At 38.8% G+C, this 15,302-nt stretch overlaps 1 protein-coding gene across 4 annotated transcripts in view; it reads left to right on the top strand.

Annotated features, from left to right (window-relative positions):
* Nucleotides 1-15,302, top strand: part of KIF16B (kinesin family member 16B) — an 85,601-nt gene that overhangs the window by 49,751 nt on the left and 20,548 nt on the right. For 2 of the 4 annotated variants that reach the window (XM_035110049.3, XM_035110047.3), the window contains 5 exons: nucleotides 1,194-1,352; nucleotides 2,354-2,459; nucleotides 3,642-3,692; nucleotides 10,021-10,143; nucleotides 10,533-10,622. In XM_035110049.3, the coding sequence (XP_034965940.2) occupies nucleotides 1,194-1,352; nucleotides 2,354-2,459; nucleotides 3,642-3,692; nucleotides 10,021-10,143; nucleotides 10,533-10,622 (529 nt within the window). Of the gene's footprint in view, nucleotides 1-1,193; nucleotides 1,353-2,353; nucleotides 2,460-3,641; nucleotides 3,693-4,615; nucleotides 7,285-10,020; nucleotides 10,144-10,532; nucleotides 10,623-15,302 lie in introns of those variants that run through there. The other 2 variants (XM_035110043.3, XM_088667185.1) reach the window with 2 other exon arrangements.

Below are 15,302 nucleotides of genomic sequence, written 5' to 3'. Positions count from 1 at the left end.
ATGGAATGAGTGATGTTGTCTCTTTCCCCCTAGTAGAAAATTTGGATTTGGATCAGCTGTGCATGTATACATGTAGCAAGCAGTTAACTTTTGGGGTGGGTGGAGGGGAATTGTTAAAATTCTTAAATACTTTCCAGTGCAAGTATTAGATTCAAATTTTCATAGAATCATAGAATTCTATTCTATTCTACGGGAGTTGGAAAGTACCCAAGGGTCATTTAGTCCAACCCCCTGCAAAATGATCATTTTGAGTGATCTTTAAGGCGTATGGACTGTCAGGATATGCAAGGCTGCTTGCATTTGAAAGCAAAGAAAGCAAATTAATTGTCTACCCAGGGTTGTTGTTTTTAGTATACTAGTTTTCTACTTTAGGTTTAAAAGAGGCACTTTCTGCTCTGTTGAAATAAGTTTGCCTTCTTCTAAAATACTTGAACATTTAAAAACATGTTTGTGTTCATTTGTTTAAATCTAATGGCATCTTTTGACTTACGCCAGTTCCTCTGGAGACTGAATTGCTGAAATTGTTGTTGATGCTCTGAAATGAGGCAGGGTTACTCAAGTGTTGCTAATGGCCTAAGACTCATGAATCAATCTAACTTTAATGAGCTGACTAAGATATTTGCTGTGAAAATTACTAGTGTTCATTTGTTTAACTAATATATTTAAATCCTAATGAAGTTCCTTGTTGACAAATGAGTACTTAGGCACATATATTGACAAAAAGAATGTTACAATCTAAGGAAATGCCCCTTATGGAATAACATCCTGATTTAATTTCTTCTTGAACCGTTTTGGCTCCATTTTTGTGTCTACCATATTAGACACAAGTACTGTATGATCGGAGGCAGTAAGCACTGTTGAAATTGGGTCCACATATGTGCAGTTTATTAGAGAGACCCTCTTACAATCCAGCTTAGTATGAGTTTTCTACCATTTCACCCACCACCTTATTGATTGTGCCAGGGACAAGAAAGAACACCCCTGTTTTTCACAGGCTTTTAGTTTCTTACCCCTAGGATAAGAATTACCTACGAGCTGAAAATTGCATAAATTTATTTTGTCTCTATAGGCTGAAACTTTTTTGGGGGGGGTGTTGCAGCTTCTCTTAAGGAAGTTCACTGCAGCAAAGCTTTAAGAAACTCTACACTGTGTTGATGCATCTTAAATAATACATGTTGAAATTTTGCTGACAGCTTGGACTTGCAAATACAGCAGTTAAAGCAGAAGATATATGAAGGCGATGGGGTTGAAAAAGGGTCCCTAGGAACTGGAGAAGAGAGATTGTCCCATAGCAGTTCCCCTTCTAGTGTTACAAAATCTCAATCCCACTTTATTCCATTGGTAGATGACAGGTATGTATTCCCGGTGTTGTTGTTTTTTTACAACTTCTACATCTTCAATAAATAAATAAATCTATGACACAATTTTCTTCAGAAGTATTTTTAGATGGATGTCTTTTAATAGCACTGCTAAAAGAATACTTTCGTTGTAATCAGAGTATAATGGCACAGTTCTTTGCTTTGAGGCATTTGAAATGTTTTCCAAATAAGACCCTGAACTTTGTTTGATTTTACCTGAGGTAAGCTCATGAGTTTGGTCTCTTAAAAACAGAGCCCAGGGGTTTGCAGCGTTTTATGATTGCCACAGCGGCTGGGAAATCTGTTTAATGCCATGTAATCAAGAGAATATAAAATATTATCCAATAGCATACAGAGAGCCAAATATCCTCACCCCCGCAAGGACCCTTGAGGTGTTTAAAAAAAAAAAACATTATCATCGTGTGGACCATTTTGCTCTTCCTTCTGTTGCTTTAAACCAAAATCGTGCTCTCTAGCAACTCTGATGATAATGCTTTCTCCTATTATAAATAAGCAAATTTCACAGTGGGAACTAGAATTATATGCTGAAAGCTGTGGAAGCAGTCCTGTTGCTACTGAAGGCAACAGCAAAGCTTTCATAGATTTTTAATGGATAATTGCAGCCTATGGCTGCCACTGGATGTTTTAACTTAATGGGGGAATTGGCTGTCACTAATTCTTGTCTTTACTGCAATTAGTAAGTGCAGGAAACTTAAGAGCAAGGCAAGCAATTCCTCCTGCAGTTGAAGTGACTGTACTAATTTACTACTTATTTATTGTGTAGCCTGTCCCTTCCAAAGTCTCGGGACAGGTAACAATATATTAAGACCATAAATCTGTTCATTATTAACACTTCCATCATCCTGCCTTATCTCTAACCATCAAAGGACTCTTAGTCTTTTTGTTCAAGGTTACCTAGGGGACAGAGCCTTAATGGTCCTTTACATAGTTGAATAATTCTTCTCTCTTTTATTTGCAATTTTAAAAATATCTAGAATAAATGCCTTTATTGAAGAAGAAGTTCAAAGGCGTCTTCAAAACATACACTATACATGTGGAGAAAATAATAATAGCCTCCTTCAGTCTGCAGAACTTTCAAAGGTGAGAAAATATAATCGGTCTGTCCCTAAGCATGAGTTTATGGTCACATCTGGGGGGGAGGGTGTCTCCACAAAGTTGTATTTCCCTCATATTCGTCTGTGCGTTGATAACTGCCAACTCAGAAAAGAGAGAGAAACCGCACACTTTCAGCTTTTGCTTCCCTTTTTCTCGCACAGTGGTTCAAGCAGCAGTAAAATGGAGTTTGAATTACTTATCTGAAGTACATTTGCTTTTGTACATGCGACCAGACCCACTTATTCCCCTTGATTTAATCCCTGACAACATGGTTATTGCAGTTGGTGCTAAATAATTTGTAAATGATAAATGGGGCACTGTACCAAAATGTTGCAGCGTGTCCCTTGTGTGCGTGTATTTCCTGAACCTGTGGCTGGAAAGTGGAAGAGAGCAACGAGAGAATGCAAAACAGCCTTCTACATGAGGCTTGGAAAGGTATAGGTTTTTAAATAAATAAATATAGATTTTTTCAGATTTAAATAATTTACAAACAATTATCAACCAACCAACATAGAAAGAGAATTCTAAAGAATCTCCTGAACTTCCTCCCTCCCCTTTGTGGGTCCTTATATTAACCTTTTCCTCCTGCATCTTGTCTATTAATCCAAATCTATTAAATCTCCATTACAGTCGTACCTCGGTTTATGACCCGCTCGGTTTGCGACCTTTTCGGGTTACGAACCGCGATCCGAAACGGATCGTGTTCGTAACCCGAGGTACTACTGTATACCCAAATTTTAACATTAAACTACAAGTGTTATTCCAATCCTCCTGATAACTTTAATTGTTTTTTATGGTGGTTTTTACGGTAAATTATATATTTTCCCCATTCCTTATTAAAATTTTGGTCTTCCTGATTCTTCTGGTGGTGTTTTTTCAGCCTGCACTGATTGTACCCCATCATAGACCATTACTGGGGTGCTGATGCCAGTGGTTGCGTTCTCTTGCTACAGTTACAGAGTGGGAGTGAGCTTTGGGGGGATAAGCAGACTACCATGTGCTCACTTTGGTGCATTTTCCAGATTTTCCATTTGCCAAATCTGAGCATTTGGACTAAATGGGCTGGCATTGCTAATATCCCAGCTGAGATGGGCCATTTGTTGTCTTGATTACTTTGATTACTTTTGTGCCGCTTTTCTGAACACTTGAACTTTGCCTGCTTTCCAGGATAACGAGAAGTTTTATAATGATATTGCTCAACGCAAGTTGAAGTATGAGGTAAGTTATAGCTTGTCATCTTGAAGAAGTGCTAATCTTAAATTATGGCATGCTCTGTAATTAAATTTCTTTAACATTTTGCAGCATAATTATAATTCTGTATTCCTGCAAGATTAATAGCCAATGGAATAAGGCTTAAAATTAAAGCTTCTGCTATGGTAAAACTTCAGTTGGTCATAGTTTATTATTATTATATATATATTTGACACTGCAACAGTTTCAGCAATCTATAATTTAGAAACAATGTTTATATATTTAGGTGTAAGTAATTGGTGAATACCCTGATATACTGCAACTTAGATTCAATCAATCAATCAATCAACTGCTCTAAATTCCAACCTGTGTCAATGGTATGAGAGGGCACACTCTTTCTTGTCAGTTGTGCATGGCCCATATAGTCTGGAAAAATTGAAGTTCACTTTTCCAAATGATCAGTCATAATGCAGAAATACTGCACGTGAACTGTTGCAGGTGCCCAACTTTAGTTTTCACAATAAGTTTCTTTGCTTCTGCTAATATGCTTTCTTTCCTGTTTTCCGAGCAAAGAGACATGCTTAAATAACAGCTTTTTATCAAAGTTGATTAGGTGATTTTTATCAAAACATTTGCTTCTTTTGGAGGTCTGATAATATACATTTCAGTTTTATTTTCCAAATCCGTAGCTCTGCCATTAGGGATATGGATCGATCCTTCAATATTTACCTAAGTGAAATGGATACTTTTCAAAATGCAAGATTATGCTAAAGGGAAATTATGGGTTGGAATCACAACTGATCCCACTGATTTAATTTAGTGTCAATGCTGTTTAATCCAGAGTTGCACGAAACAATAAAATCCTCACCTGAAAATTTACATGAGAATACATTTTCAGTTAAACACAAGAAGTGCCTTTGTGTGCTTGTTTTTTTTGACATTTTAAACAGAAAATGCCCCTTTATGGCTTTCTCGCTCTACCTACTAATGGCAGCCAATGTTATACAAGTGAAGATACAAGAATAGCAGACATCAGTAACCAGGACGAAAGCATAGATGCATTCAATCCTCATTGGAGAAGAATCCCGGAGTTCTGTATGACTCAAAAAACTACAAATAAAAAAAGACAGTTAGGACAGGAATACATCAGCTGGCTGTGCAGTAATGAACGTGACTTGAATCAACCCAAAGTCATAAATAGCAAGAGAACTTGCTCCAAATATTCTGCAGATTTTCATCTTCAGGCTCATGACAGATATGGAATGATTCATTCATCAGAAAGCAAATCAGCATGCTATCATTTCGACAGCACAGGCTTAGCTACTACTACTTGGGAACCCAGTAGTTTGGGAGCAGAATCTGATCTGGTTGTTGACTGCCATATTCCTGCCTCAGAACTTTTAGCCTCTGCCAAACATCATTCTGGAGCTTGCATTTCTCTCTCTGTCAGAGAACACAGTAACCAGATCCCCCAGATTTGTGCCCAGATTCCATACCAGCAGTTAGATGAAAGAGCTACGAATGCCAGCCAAAGACCTCTCCCAGAGTCCCATGTGGGAACAAAGCAGAGTTATGGGCTGGGACATCTCTTCAGCAAATTCTCCAGTATTTACAGTGATACCAACTATCAAGTGTTTATGGGGAGCTGGTTTTCTAAGCAGATCAAAGGTCTGGCCAGTCTGTGTGACAAAAATGAGACGTGTACACAAATGGTGTCATTTGTAAAAGATTTTGCATTTATTAAAAAAATACAGTTAAATCTTCCTTTAGGTGTGAACAAGAATGGCTTCCATGATGCAAGTATCAGTCCAGGAAGTCCTGTGCAAAAAGATGAAGATAAGACATTCTTACACTCTGGCATTTCAATTGATATGTGTACAGCAGATCATTCTGAGAGATATACTTACTTTCCCAGAAGGGAAAAACTGGAAACTAGCCTTGTGCTTAAGCAAAATTTTGTGTGCTTTTCAGATGGGCTTCTGAAATTGCAGCTGTGCTCTCAGGATGAACTGTTGCAATATGTGACCTGTATCTTGCCAGAAATTTCTGCCAAACCTGATGAGTTAAAAGGAATCTACTGGATTGCTGTAGGAAACCATAACAGAACTGGACCAGAGCCTGCATGCTTGCTTTTACTTGCTTCGGTCCTGTATGCCATTATTGCATCAGCCAATCCACTGGAGAGCCATCAGGACACACTGGAAATTTTTCATGTTTTCCCAATCACTGCATTAAGAGAAATCCAAATTGGCTATGCTGGACAGAGCATCAGACTTTTGTGTTCTAATGAAGAAAATACAATGAAAATATTTACCTTTAACAAATATTTCACACAAAGAATATGCCATGACATACTTAGCATTGTAATATCATCATCTGAGTCTGCTTACTTAAATCACCCACTCCTGAAAGGAGATCTGTTGCACCTTTCACTTGACTGGGCTTCAGCAATCTCTGATTTGGTTTTTGAAAATGGCGTGCGTGTGTCATGCAGTTTTGGGGCCAATTTAGCTGATCTGGTGTACATGCTCCATGGAAACATGGGAATCAACAAGCCCCTTTTGGGAGATATTCAGATACTGCTCTATACAACAGTAAAACTAGAAGGCAAAATCCGATCACTAGTCCTTACAAATACTCATGTAGGTCTTTTAGAGGAAGATAGTATCTTCTGCTCAGTGCCTAGCTCTTTACATTCCCTAGTTGACCAATTGCCATTTGACAAAATTCAGCTGCATTGTCTGAGTGAGCTCAAGTGTATAGTTGTCCTGAAGAAAGAAAATCTAATCGAAATTGAGCTTGTATTTTCTCGTGCAGGTAAGGCTGGCTGTGATTCATCCCACAGTTTGACTTGCATTTCTCAGAGAGAGGCATTTACCCAACTGAGAACTGTTTCACCCTTTTGTCATGCCCAACCTAGCACTCCACCATATATCTGGAAATTGACTTTCAGTTCAAATGAAGACGCCATTAAGCTAATGCTGCTCTTGACAGGACATTAAATCTGGGTGCTCTTTAGGTGTTATGTTCAAAAGAATGCAAATCAACCAAATGTGCGTTTTCATGTAAATAATCTCTCAGATGAGACACATAACTAAGTCCTAGCAAGCAGGGCCGTGTTAGGGAAATAGCCATGCGAAGACTTCAACTTACAGTTGCTTTACGACTACATCAAGGATGTATCTGAAAATTACTTCTGAGTTAAGCATCAGTTTTAAATATTATTTAAGGCACTAATATTCTCATGCCCTCTGTTGCCAGTTTTACAGAATGTTTACTAGCCTTCTCAGACATTCCAAGTATTTCAGACAAAAAAAAAATAGCAACTGAGTTTTGGGTACACTGCATGTGCATGCAATTGTATTGGGTATCTTCAATTGGGAACACTTTCATATTTGGGAAGGCATGACTTTACATTGGATATGACAACCATCGATAGGTGGCAACTGATCTGTGTGTGAACAGGGAAGATTTAATACAACACTAGCAGTCAGAAGTCATGTAAAGATTTGCTTCTCTGCCTTTATTTAACTTAATTGAAAGCAACAGCTTGTCTGCGGATTTATTGCAATGATTTCTCCCTTTTGTTCCTCTTGAATAAAACTTTTTGCTGCCTGCACTTTCCTTGGTACATGATCTGATTGCTAGGGTGTTTTTATTTCTTGTTTCTGTGGACTGCCTTGCAGATTATTTGAAACTATCAATACATAGCTCACTTATTAGTGTGTAAATGCTGGGATAGTGTATATATAGGGAGACAATAAAATAAAATGAAAAACCACCCAATCCACTTTTCAAACATTACAATCCCCATGTGGAGCTATCCTAGACATATTTGTTTAAGGAAGTCCCACCAATTCCTTGCAGTTTTGACCCAGATAAGTGTACATACTATTGCAGCCTTACCGTGTAGAATGATAATGTACTTCCTGCCTTTCCTCTGAGGTTTGGCTTCACCCCCACCTTCCAAGTTTAGATGGGTAGTTATCAAGAAAACAGCCTTTTTTTGTGTTGGCAACCCTGTTGGTGGACACATTCCCTTGGTGCTTTTCTTTCTCTTCTTTTAGACACCAATTAAGACATTTTTTTATTTCGTCAAGTATTTGATGTTTTAAATTATCTTTTTTTGCATTCTGTTTTTAATGTTAATGTAGGTTTTATTTTATATTGGCTAGTTTTTAATTTATGTTTCAGATTTCTCTAATCTTCCTTGTAAACTTTCTGAAGTTCCAAGGCTGTATTTTTAAAATGTGTGCATATGCAGCCTAATTAAATAGTATTCAAAATATGCCCAGGAGTTGGATTGGCTTCCTCCTCCAGCACCAGCCTGTCAAAGCAGCTCCAAAACTGAGGGAGGAGGGAGGCAATATCCCTCCCTCTTAAATACATGTTCTGTGAACTGCCCTAAATTCAATTTATAGTAATATTGTGGAAATGCTTTGTTCTTATGCATGCTGTGTATATATGTGTATGGAACCCGCCCATAAAAGGGTGTTTATTTTCTGAGCTTTTTCCTCCCAAAATGAGGGTGCTTCTGTTCCTGAATGATAAAAACGTCAATTGCTACAACCGGGGGTTGGGGGGAATCACTACGTGATTCATCAAGACACTCGACAATTTTCAAGTAGTCTGTGGGCAAGCTACAATTGGGAACCACTTCCTTAGTCTTTGTGCTACCTTCTTCCCTTGCATGAGAGAATGGGCAAAGATGGTGTAACCTTGCCTGCAAGCCAGGGCCACAATCCAGGTATGCAAGCAAGCGCAAACCATCGTTTGTTGTTTGGATGGATTTGGAAACCATTAGCCGACACAAACTGGGAATAGAGACTTCTAATCTCTGCATATAAGGGGAGGTAGGAGCACATAAGTTGGGGGCTATCCATGGCTCAAGCAGGGCTCATCATGTTTGATTTAGCAGGAGAAGAGTTGCCTGAATAAGTGAAAAAATCCATGTTTTCCACTCATCCCAAAGTCTGGCTGGCTGGTAGTTCTGACCTCCCTGGTACACTCCTGCCTTATGAGGCCATTCATAGACTGGCTCACACACCACATAGTTTGTTTTAAGGTATGATTTAATGTGACTCACCACCCTGGCCATATCTGCACTATTTCTCTGACCCTCTCACTGCACAGTTCTCTGCTGTTTTTTATCCCTCCCAGAACACCATTAAAGAGAGTGTGGTGCATCTCCCTCCAGTGTTACTCTATATAGGCTTCCTCCTGCTGCTTGTTATTTATCGCTGTTTCCTTAAAAAACAAACAACCTTGTCGATATAATCTTGCACGGCTGCCAAAGTTCTGAGTCCACACAGCTTTGATTTATTTTGAGAGACCCATCTTCAAGACACTACTTCTACAGAGCCTTTTCTTGAACTATCTAACCAATTGTTTTGTTCTTTGCTATGTTAACATTTCCGTGTGCTGTTATTTTGTCAAGCTTTGCTAAGCCTCTGCTTGTAAGATTTTAAGGATTCCTCAAGAGTGAGGTCCGTTCTATACAGAGATGTTCTATAGGTGGTGTAAAGTAAAACCACTGAATTTATTGCACATTTGATTGTTTCCAAGTGCTATCTGTAGATAGTGAGAACTTTCAAAACCCACATGGTTATGATGAGAAGCACTAAAATTTTCAATGTCAGTAAGCTTAAACTACATTGATAAAGCTATTGATGCCTGTATGATTTTTAAAAATAGTTTTTTATAATAATAGGAAGCCTTTTTGTAATCTTGTACAGATTACAAATATGGTAAAACCATAGAAAAATCAACTGAATGATCAATTTTAAGGAATAGCAAGTTGCCAGCTTTCTTTATGCTTTCCTTGATGCAGCAAAGGCTACTTTATTGCATTCTGAGTTTTCCTTCTGTAAATGGAAAGGATCCACTTTGTGGAAGAGGCTGCAATCCAGTGGAGGTGCCTACTGGAGGGCAAGGAAAGTAATTTTCACCAATTCCTCCTTTCCTTTCAGGACCCTGCAACATCTCCCACGTTGTTCCAGAGGTTCTCAGAACCTCTGAAGGAGATTTTCAGGAGAAAGAGGAATTGTCAGAATTTGTTTACCCACCTCCTTCCAACAAACAGGCTTTTAGATGTGTTTCTTACGTGATCATAAATGTGGTTATAAAGTTTTATTATCTGTTTTTCATTGTGCTTAAGGCTGCAAAAAGAGTAAGCAACATTCGCAAGAGGATTACAGTACCATTTGCTTCTCACAAACCCTCGATTCAAAGAACAATAACTATCTTACTTTATTTTACTTTTCTGACAGAAAATGTATTTCTGCCCTTACAGACTGTTGTTCATTAAGTGATACAGGTTTTAATTTGTTCTTCCTGTTTGATATTCATTTGATAGCGAATGATCTGTCGTTCTGTTAAAACAAACCCAGATGACCTAAAGAATCCAGTTAAAATTAGTATTCCACGCTATGTCCTTTGTGGACAAGGGATGGATGAGCACTGTGAATATGAAATAAAGGTAAGAAGTTTAACTTCTTTTTCAAATGAAAGGTGTGTGTGTTAGAGTGGGAGGAGAGAGAAAACTACAGGGATTCACAAAGAATCTAAGCTGGATGCATTTATTATAGGAAGCTTAAAACCTGGGCACTCTCTATGGATTTTACTTTATAAAATCAGCTCTGCATTCTGTTGTCAGTTTGCCCACTGAGTAAATTGTGCGGATGTGGTTTTCTTGCAAATCCTGTATCAATGAGTGCATTTATTCCCCATGTACAAGATGAGTCAGTCCAGATAATAATAGTTTGATGGTGGAAAATTGTCCATTGCAGGGAGCCATAGTATCTGTGTTCCTATATATGCTTCGTTCATCTTAATTTTGCCATTTTCTTTTTCACCCCTGCATAATAGATATCAGTCCTAGATGACACGTGGACAGTATTCAGGCGGTACAGTCGGTTTAGAGAAATGCATCAAACATTAAAATTAAAATACCCAGAGGTAAGTTTCTAATTAAATTATATCTACATTTGTATCCATCATGCCTTTTCTGCTGCAGGAACACACAATTTATTGTATTTCTACTACAAATGGTCCTTTCAGGCTATCTCTACTACAGTGATTCAGTCTTTTACTTACGTGTTGTTCTTTTTTCTTCTTTTGTGGGAGAAAGCATTGGAAGGATTTTTGTGCTATCATTTGCAAGGCTCTCTTTCTCTGTGTGTGTGGTTCACCAAAATTAAAGAAGGATTTTGTTGTTTCTTATAATATCACTGAAACAGAAGTTCAAAATGGATATTTGGGGTGTTGGTTCCTTCCAAAATTTTTGAGTGTAGAGGAATTCATGAACATAATGAATCTCTGCATTACCTTTTTACCATTTTTCTTGTATTTTCCCACCATTATGTTGTAGTTTTTAATTGTGAAAAATTCTATGTAATTTTCTGGAAGCATGCATTTAATTAAATACAATGATCTGCAACATAAAATAAGGATTTGGAAACATCCTCGGTTAAAGAAAAAAAAGTGCAGAAGAAAAACCAAGCAGTAGATCATAAAGTGCCTGTAATCCTCTTTATTCCACAGCTTCTGTTGGTTTCCTAGTAGCTGAGGGAAAACCTGGGGAGATCAGTGCAGATCGTATGATCTGATAATAGCTATCCCCAGTCAGTGTGAGAATCTTAATAAGGAAAGGATGACTGAATCCAGATGAACAAGAGTGGAAAAAGAGCACAATGGTGCAGTCATGTCCTCTTTTTCAGGACAGGACATTAAGAACAATAGTTGCTTGGAGGTAGTCTTTCTTTGGACATTTTATTCATAACTCTAGTGAAGTGAACTTCAGAGTATTAGAGGATTACTGAATGATGCTGTATTCAACTCTCTGCCTCTTCTTGTATTGGTTTATCAATAAGTTGTGCACATTCACCACGGAGGTTCACAAATGTCTTCTGCTCTGGATGATCTAAAGTTACAACAGAAAGCACATTCTCTCTTCACTTCAAAGTGACACCCCCCCTCCCCTGCCAACAGTGTTTTAATACAGTAATTGACCGAGACGTCTTTTTTTCCTGTCTCCTGAGAAATCTCTATGTGGGACAAGAAGCTCTAGTTAGAACTGGATACGGAATAATTGATTGGTTCAAAATTGGGAAAGGAGTACGACAAGGCTGTATATTGTCTCCCTGCTTATTTAACTTATATGCAGAATTCATCATGCAAAAGGCTGGACTGGATGAATCCCAAGCCGGAATTAAGATTGCTGGAAGAAATATCAACAACCTCAGATATGCTGATGACACAACCTTGATGGCAGAAAGTGAGGAGGAATTAAAGAACCTTTTAATGAGGGTGAAAGAGGAGAGCGCAAAATATGGTCTGAAACTCAACATCAAAAAAACTAAGATCATGGCCACTGGTCCCATCACCTCCTGGCATATAGAAGGGGAAGAAATGGAGGCAGTGAGAGATTTTACTTTCTTGGGTTCCATGATCACTGCAGATGGTGACAGCAGTCATGAACTTAAAATACGCCTCTTTCTTGGGAGAAAATCAATGACAAACCTAGACAGCATCTTAAAAAGCAGAGACATCACCTTGCCAACAAAGGTCCGTATAGTTAAAGCTATGGTTTTCCCAGTGGTGATGTATGGAAGTGAGAGCTGGACCATAAAGAAGGCTGATTGCTTTTGAATTGTTGTGCTGGAGGAGACTCTTGAGAGTCCCATGGACTGCAAGAAGATCAAACCTATCCATTCTGAAGGAAATCAGCCCTGAGTGCTCACTGGAAGGACAGATCGTGAAGCTCAGGCTCCAATACTTTGGCCACCTCATGAGAAGAGAAGACTCCCTGGAAAAGACCCTGATGTTGGGAAAGATTGAGGGCACAAGGAGAAGGGGACGACAGAGGATGAGATTGTTGGACAGTGTTCTTGAAGCTACCAACATGAGTCTGACCAAACTGTGGGAGGCAGCGCAAGACAGTAGTGCCTGGCGTGCTCTGGTCCATGGGGTCACGAAGAGTCGGACACGACTAAACGACTAAACAACAACAAAGTTAAATTACTTAAGAGAAGCAGATGTGCTAATTTATCAGTACAGTGGTACCTCAGTTGTCGAACATAATCCGTTCTGGAAGACTGTTCGACTTCCAAATGTTCAAAAACCGAGGCGCAAAGGGCGGTTGGCAAAGTCAACGGAGATAAAAGAAAAACACGTAGCAGAAGCCGTTTGACTTCCGAGGCGTGTTTGAAAATGGAAGCAATTACTTCCAGGTTTTTGGTGTTTGAAAACTGAAATGTTTGGCCTCTGAGATGCTCGAAAACTGAGGTACCACTGTATTATTATTATTTTTTAAATTTTTATTCACTTTTCTTTTTCTATCATTGATACATCTCATATCAATAACATTAATGTTAAATCCCATCTTCCCTCCCCCTCCTGGCCTTCCCCCAACTTCCACTTCTGGTTTGTTTCCCTCTTGCATACTGCTGTTTCTTAAAAGTCCACTATATCATTTCTTATATTGTTTTAAATGTTCTTTGTTAATAAAGATGTGAATGTTTATTTAAATTGGCACTACTGTACTTAAATTCAGTTTCTATATACGCTTCATTGTAGAAGCTCCTGTGTTTCTGTTGTTGTGTTCCTGGGCACTGACAATTTTCTGAATCCCTGGTTTATGGTATAGAAGTACCTACCGGTAGTAGTTTAAAAAGCAAAACTTAAAAATGCATACAATAAGCCTGCAACCTATGAGCATTTAAATTGTGTGCATTCGCTTTACATGCTTGGCAAAAAAGGAAAAAAGAAATGGAAAAAGGGGGAAGGCGTCCAGGAAAGAAGACATTGGCAATCCCACCTGTCACTGAACCCAGTGTGCTTTGACTATATGAATTTTGGCTTTAGGCACGTTCCCCAGTTTGTAGCCCCCACGTAAGTTGTGCGCTTACTGTATTTGCATATATTTGTAAATGAATATAATGCACTTTAGATGTCTCTGTGAAATGGTATGCTTCTATGCACTTACTTTTTGTTCCAACCCCATGATCACAGAGGTTTTTGGTGAGCTTTAAAATAGCACTCTTGCTATTTAAGTAGAAGAATGGTTAAAGTTTCATAAATTCAAATATCTAATGTCAAAAGGTGGGGGCAGAATCCCAAATCCTGTGCACTCATTATTTTAGCAGGGCTCTTTTTCACAATCTTCTGACTCCAGATTTATATTTATTGTACATAGAGAAATGTATGCTTGCTTAATTTATGCAATGTCCTGTAGAGGTGAACTTTATAGCTCATTAGCTGTTCAGTTCTGGGCTACTGCCTCTGTATTCTTAATCTGAAGATGCATTTCATGTTTCCGCCACCACATTTCCAAAAGAAGTGCATTGAAATATTGATTTATCATGGGAGGTAAAATTCCTACAGTTTATTAAAAGAGAAATGCTGTCATCTTACAGTTTTGAAATTTTGCAGCATATTATTTTGTCGAGTCGGATAAACAAGTTGATGTTGATGACCACATTAATGCATCCAGTCAAAATGTTGGACGTGCTCACTTCAAGACTAATATGTTGGTGGTGTCAAACACTAAACATTGGGTATTAATTATGCATTTGGTATTAAATCATACCTAGATGTCTGCTGGCATTTAGAGACTCATTATTTCCTGACCTTGTAGCATGTTAGATGAAAATGGCGCTTCACAACACGGTCCTAATGCTATAAAGAAGCAACGTGCATGTTGACTGCATAGAATCAACACTTGAGGAAAAGTGGTCTGCAAATAGAAATGGATAAAATGGAGGACGGTGGGGGGGGGGAGGAAATTAAGCTTTTTGTTGACCCTAAGGATACACACTGCATCATTCTGTTGTGGTTTGTTATTTATACAGTGGAACCTCGGTTTATGAACACCTCAGTTTACGAATTTTCGGTTTACGAACGCCGCGGACCCATCTGGAACGGATTAATTCACTTTCCATTACTTTCAATGGGAAAGTTCGCTTCAGTTTATGAACGCTTCAGTTTATGAACAGACTTCTGGAACCAATTGTGTTCATAAACTGAGGTACCATACAGTAGCAAGGAGCTTATAAATATAATTTGGTTAATGAATTCCACCAATTAATAGCTGAATATGCTCGGTTATTATATTCTATTTATTTACAGGACTGTACATAGTGTATATTTAACAAGCTTCCTCTTCCTTTAGAAACCCTCACTGGATCTAGAAAATCTAAGCCATTACTGATTGGTCACCAACTCCCTCCTTCTGGGGCAAGGTCCTTGAATGGGAGGTCACAGACCAGAAATCCAGGCTGAAACAAAATTTTCTAAATCCATTTCAAGCTGGGTTCAGGTCTGGCTTGGGTATGGAAACTGCCTCAGTTGCCCTGTAGGATGTTCTCTGTCAGGAGAGAAACTGGAGAAGCATATCCCTTTTGGCCCTGATCTCTCAGTGGCTTGGCTTTCAATACCACGACTGTGGCATTTTTCTGGAGAGACGGGTGGGTGGCAGGGTCAGCCCAGCCATTGGGTAGGGTGAGGCCGCCGTCTCAGGCAGAAGTCCCCGAGGTGGCACCCTCGCAGACGTCCTGCCACTTCCACCACTGGCAGAGAAGCGGTACCAATTTCCAGCGAGATCTCGTCAAGATCATGCGAGATCTTGCAGAGCATGAG

The sequence above is a fragment of the Zootoca vivipara genome, chromosome 3 (genome assembly GCF_965207765.1).
Source record: "Zootoca vivipara chromosome 3, rZooViv2.hap1.1, whole genome shotgun sequence".
Lineage (NCBI taxonomy): Eukaryota > Metazoa > Chordata > Lepidosauria > Squamata > Lacertidae > Zootoca > Zootoca vivipara.
Note: the sequence above shows the minus strand (reverse complement) of the source record. Positions and strands in the feature narration are given on the sequence as shown.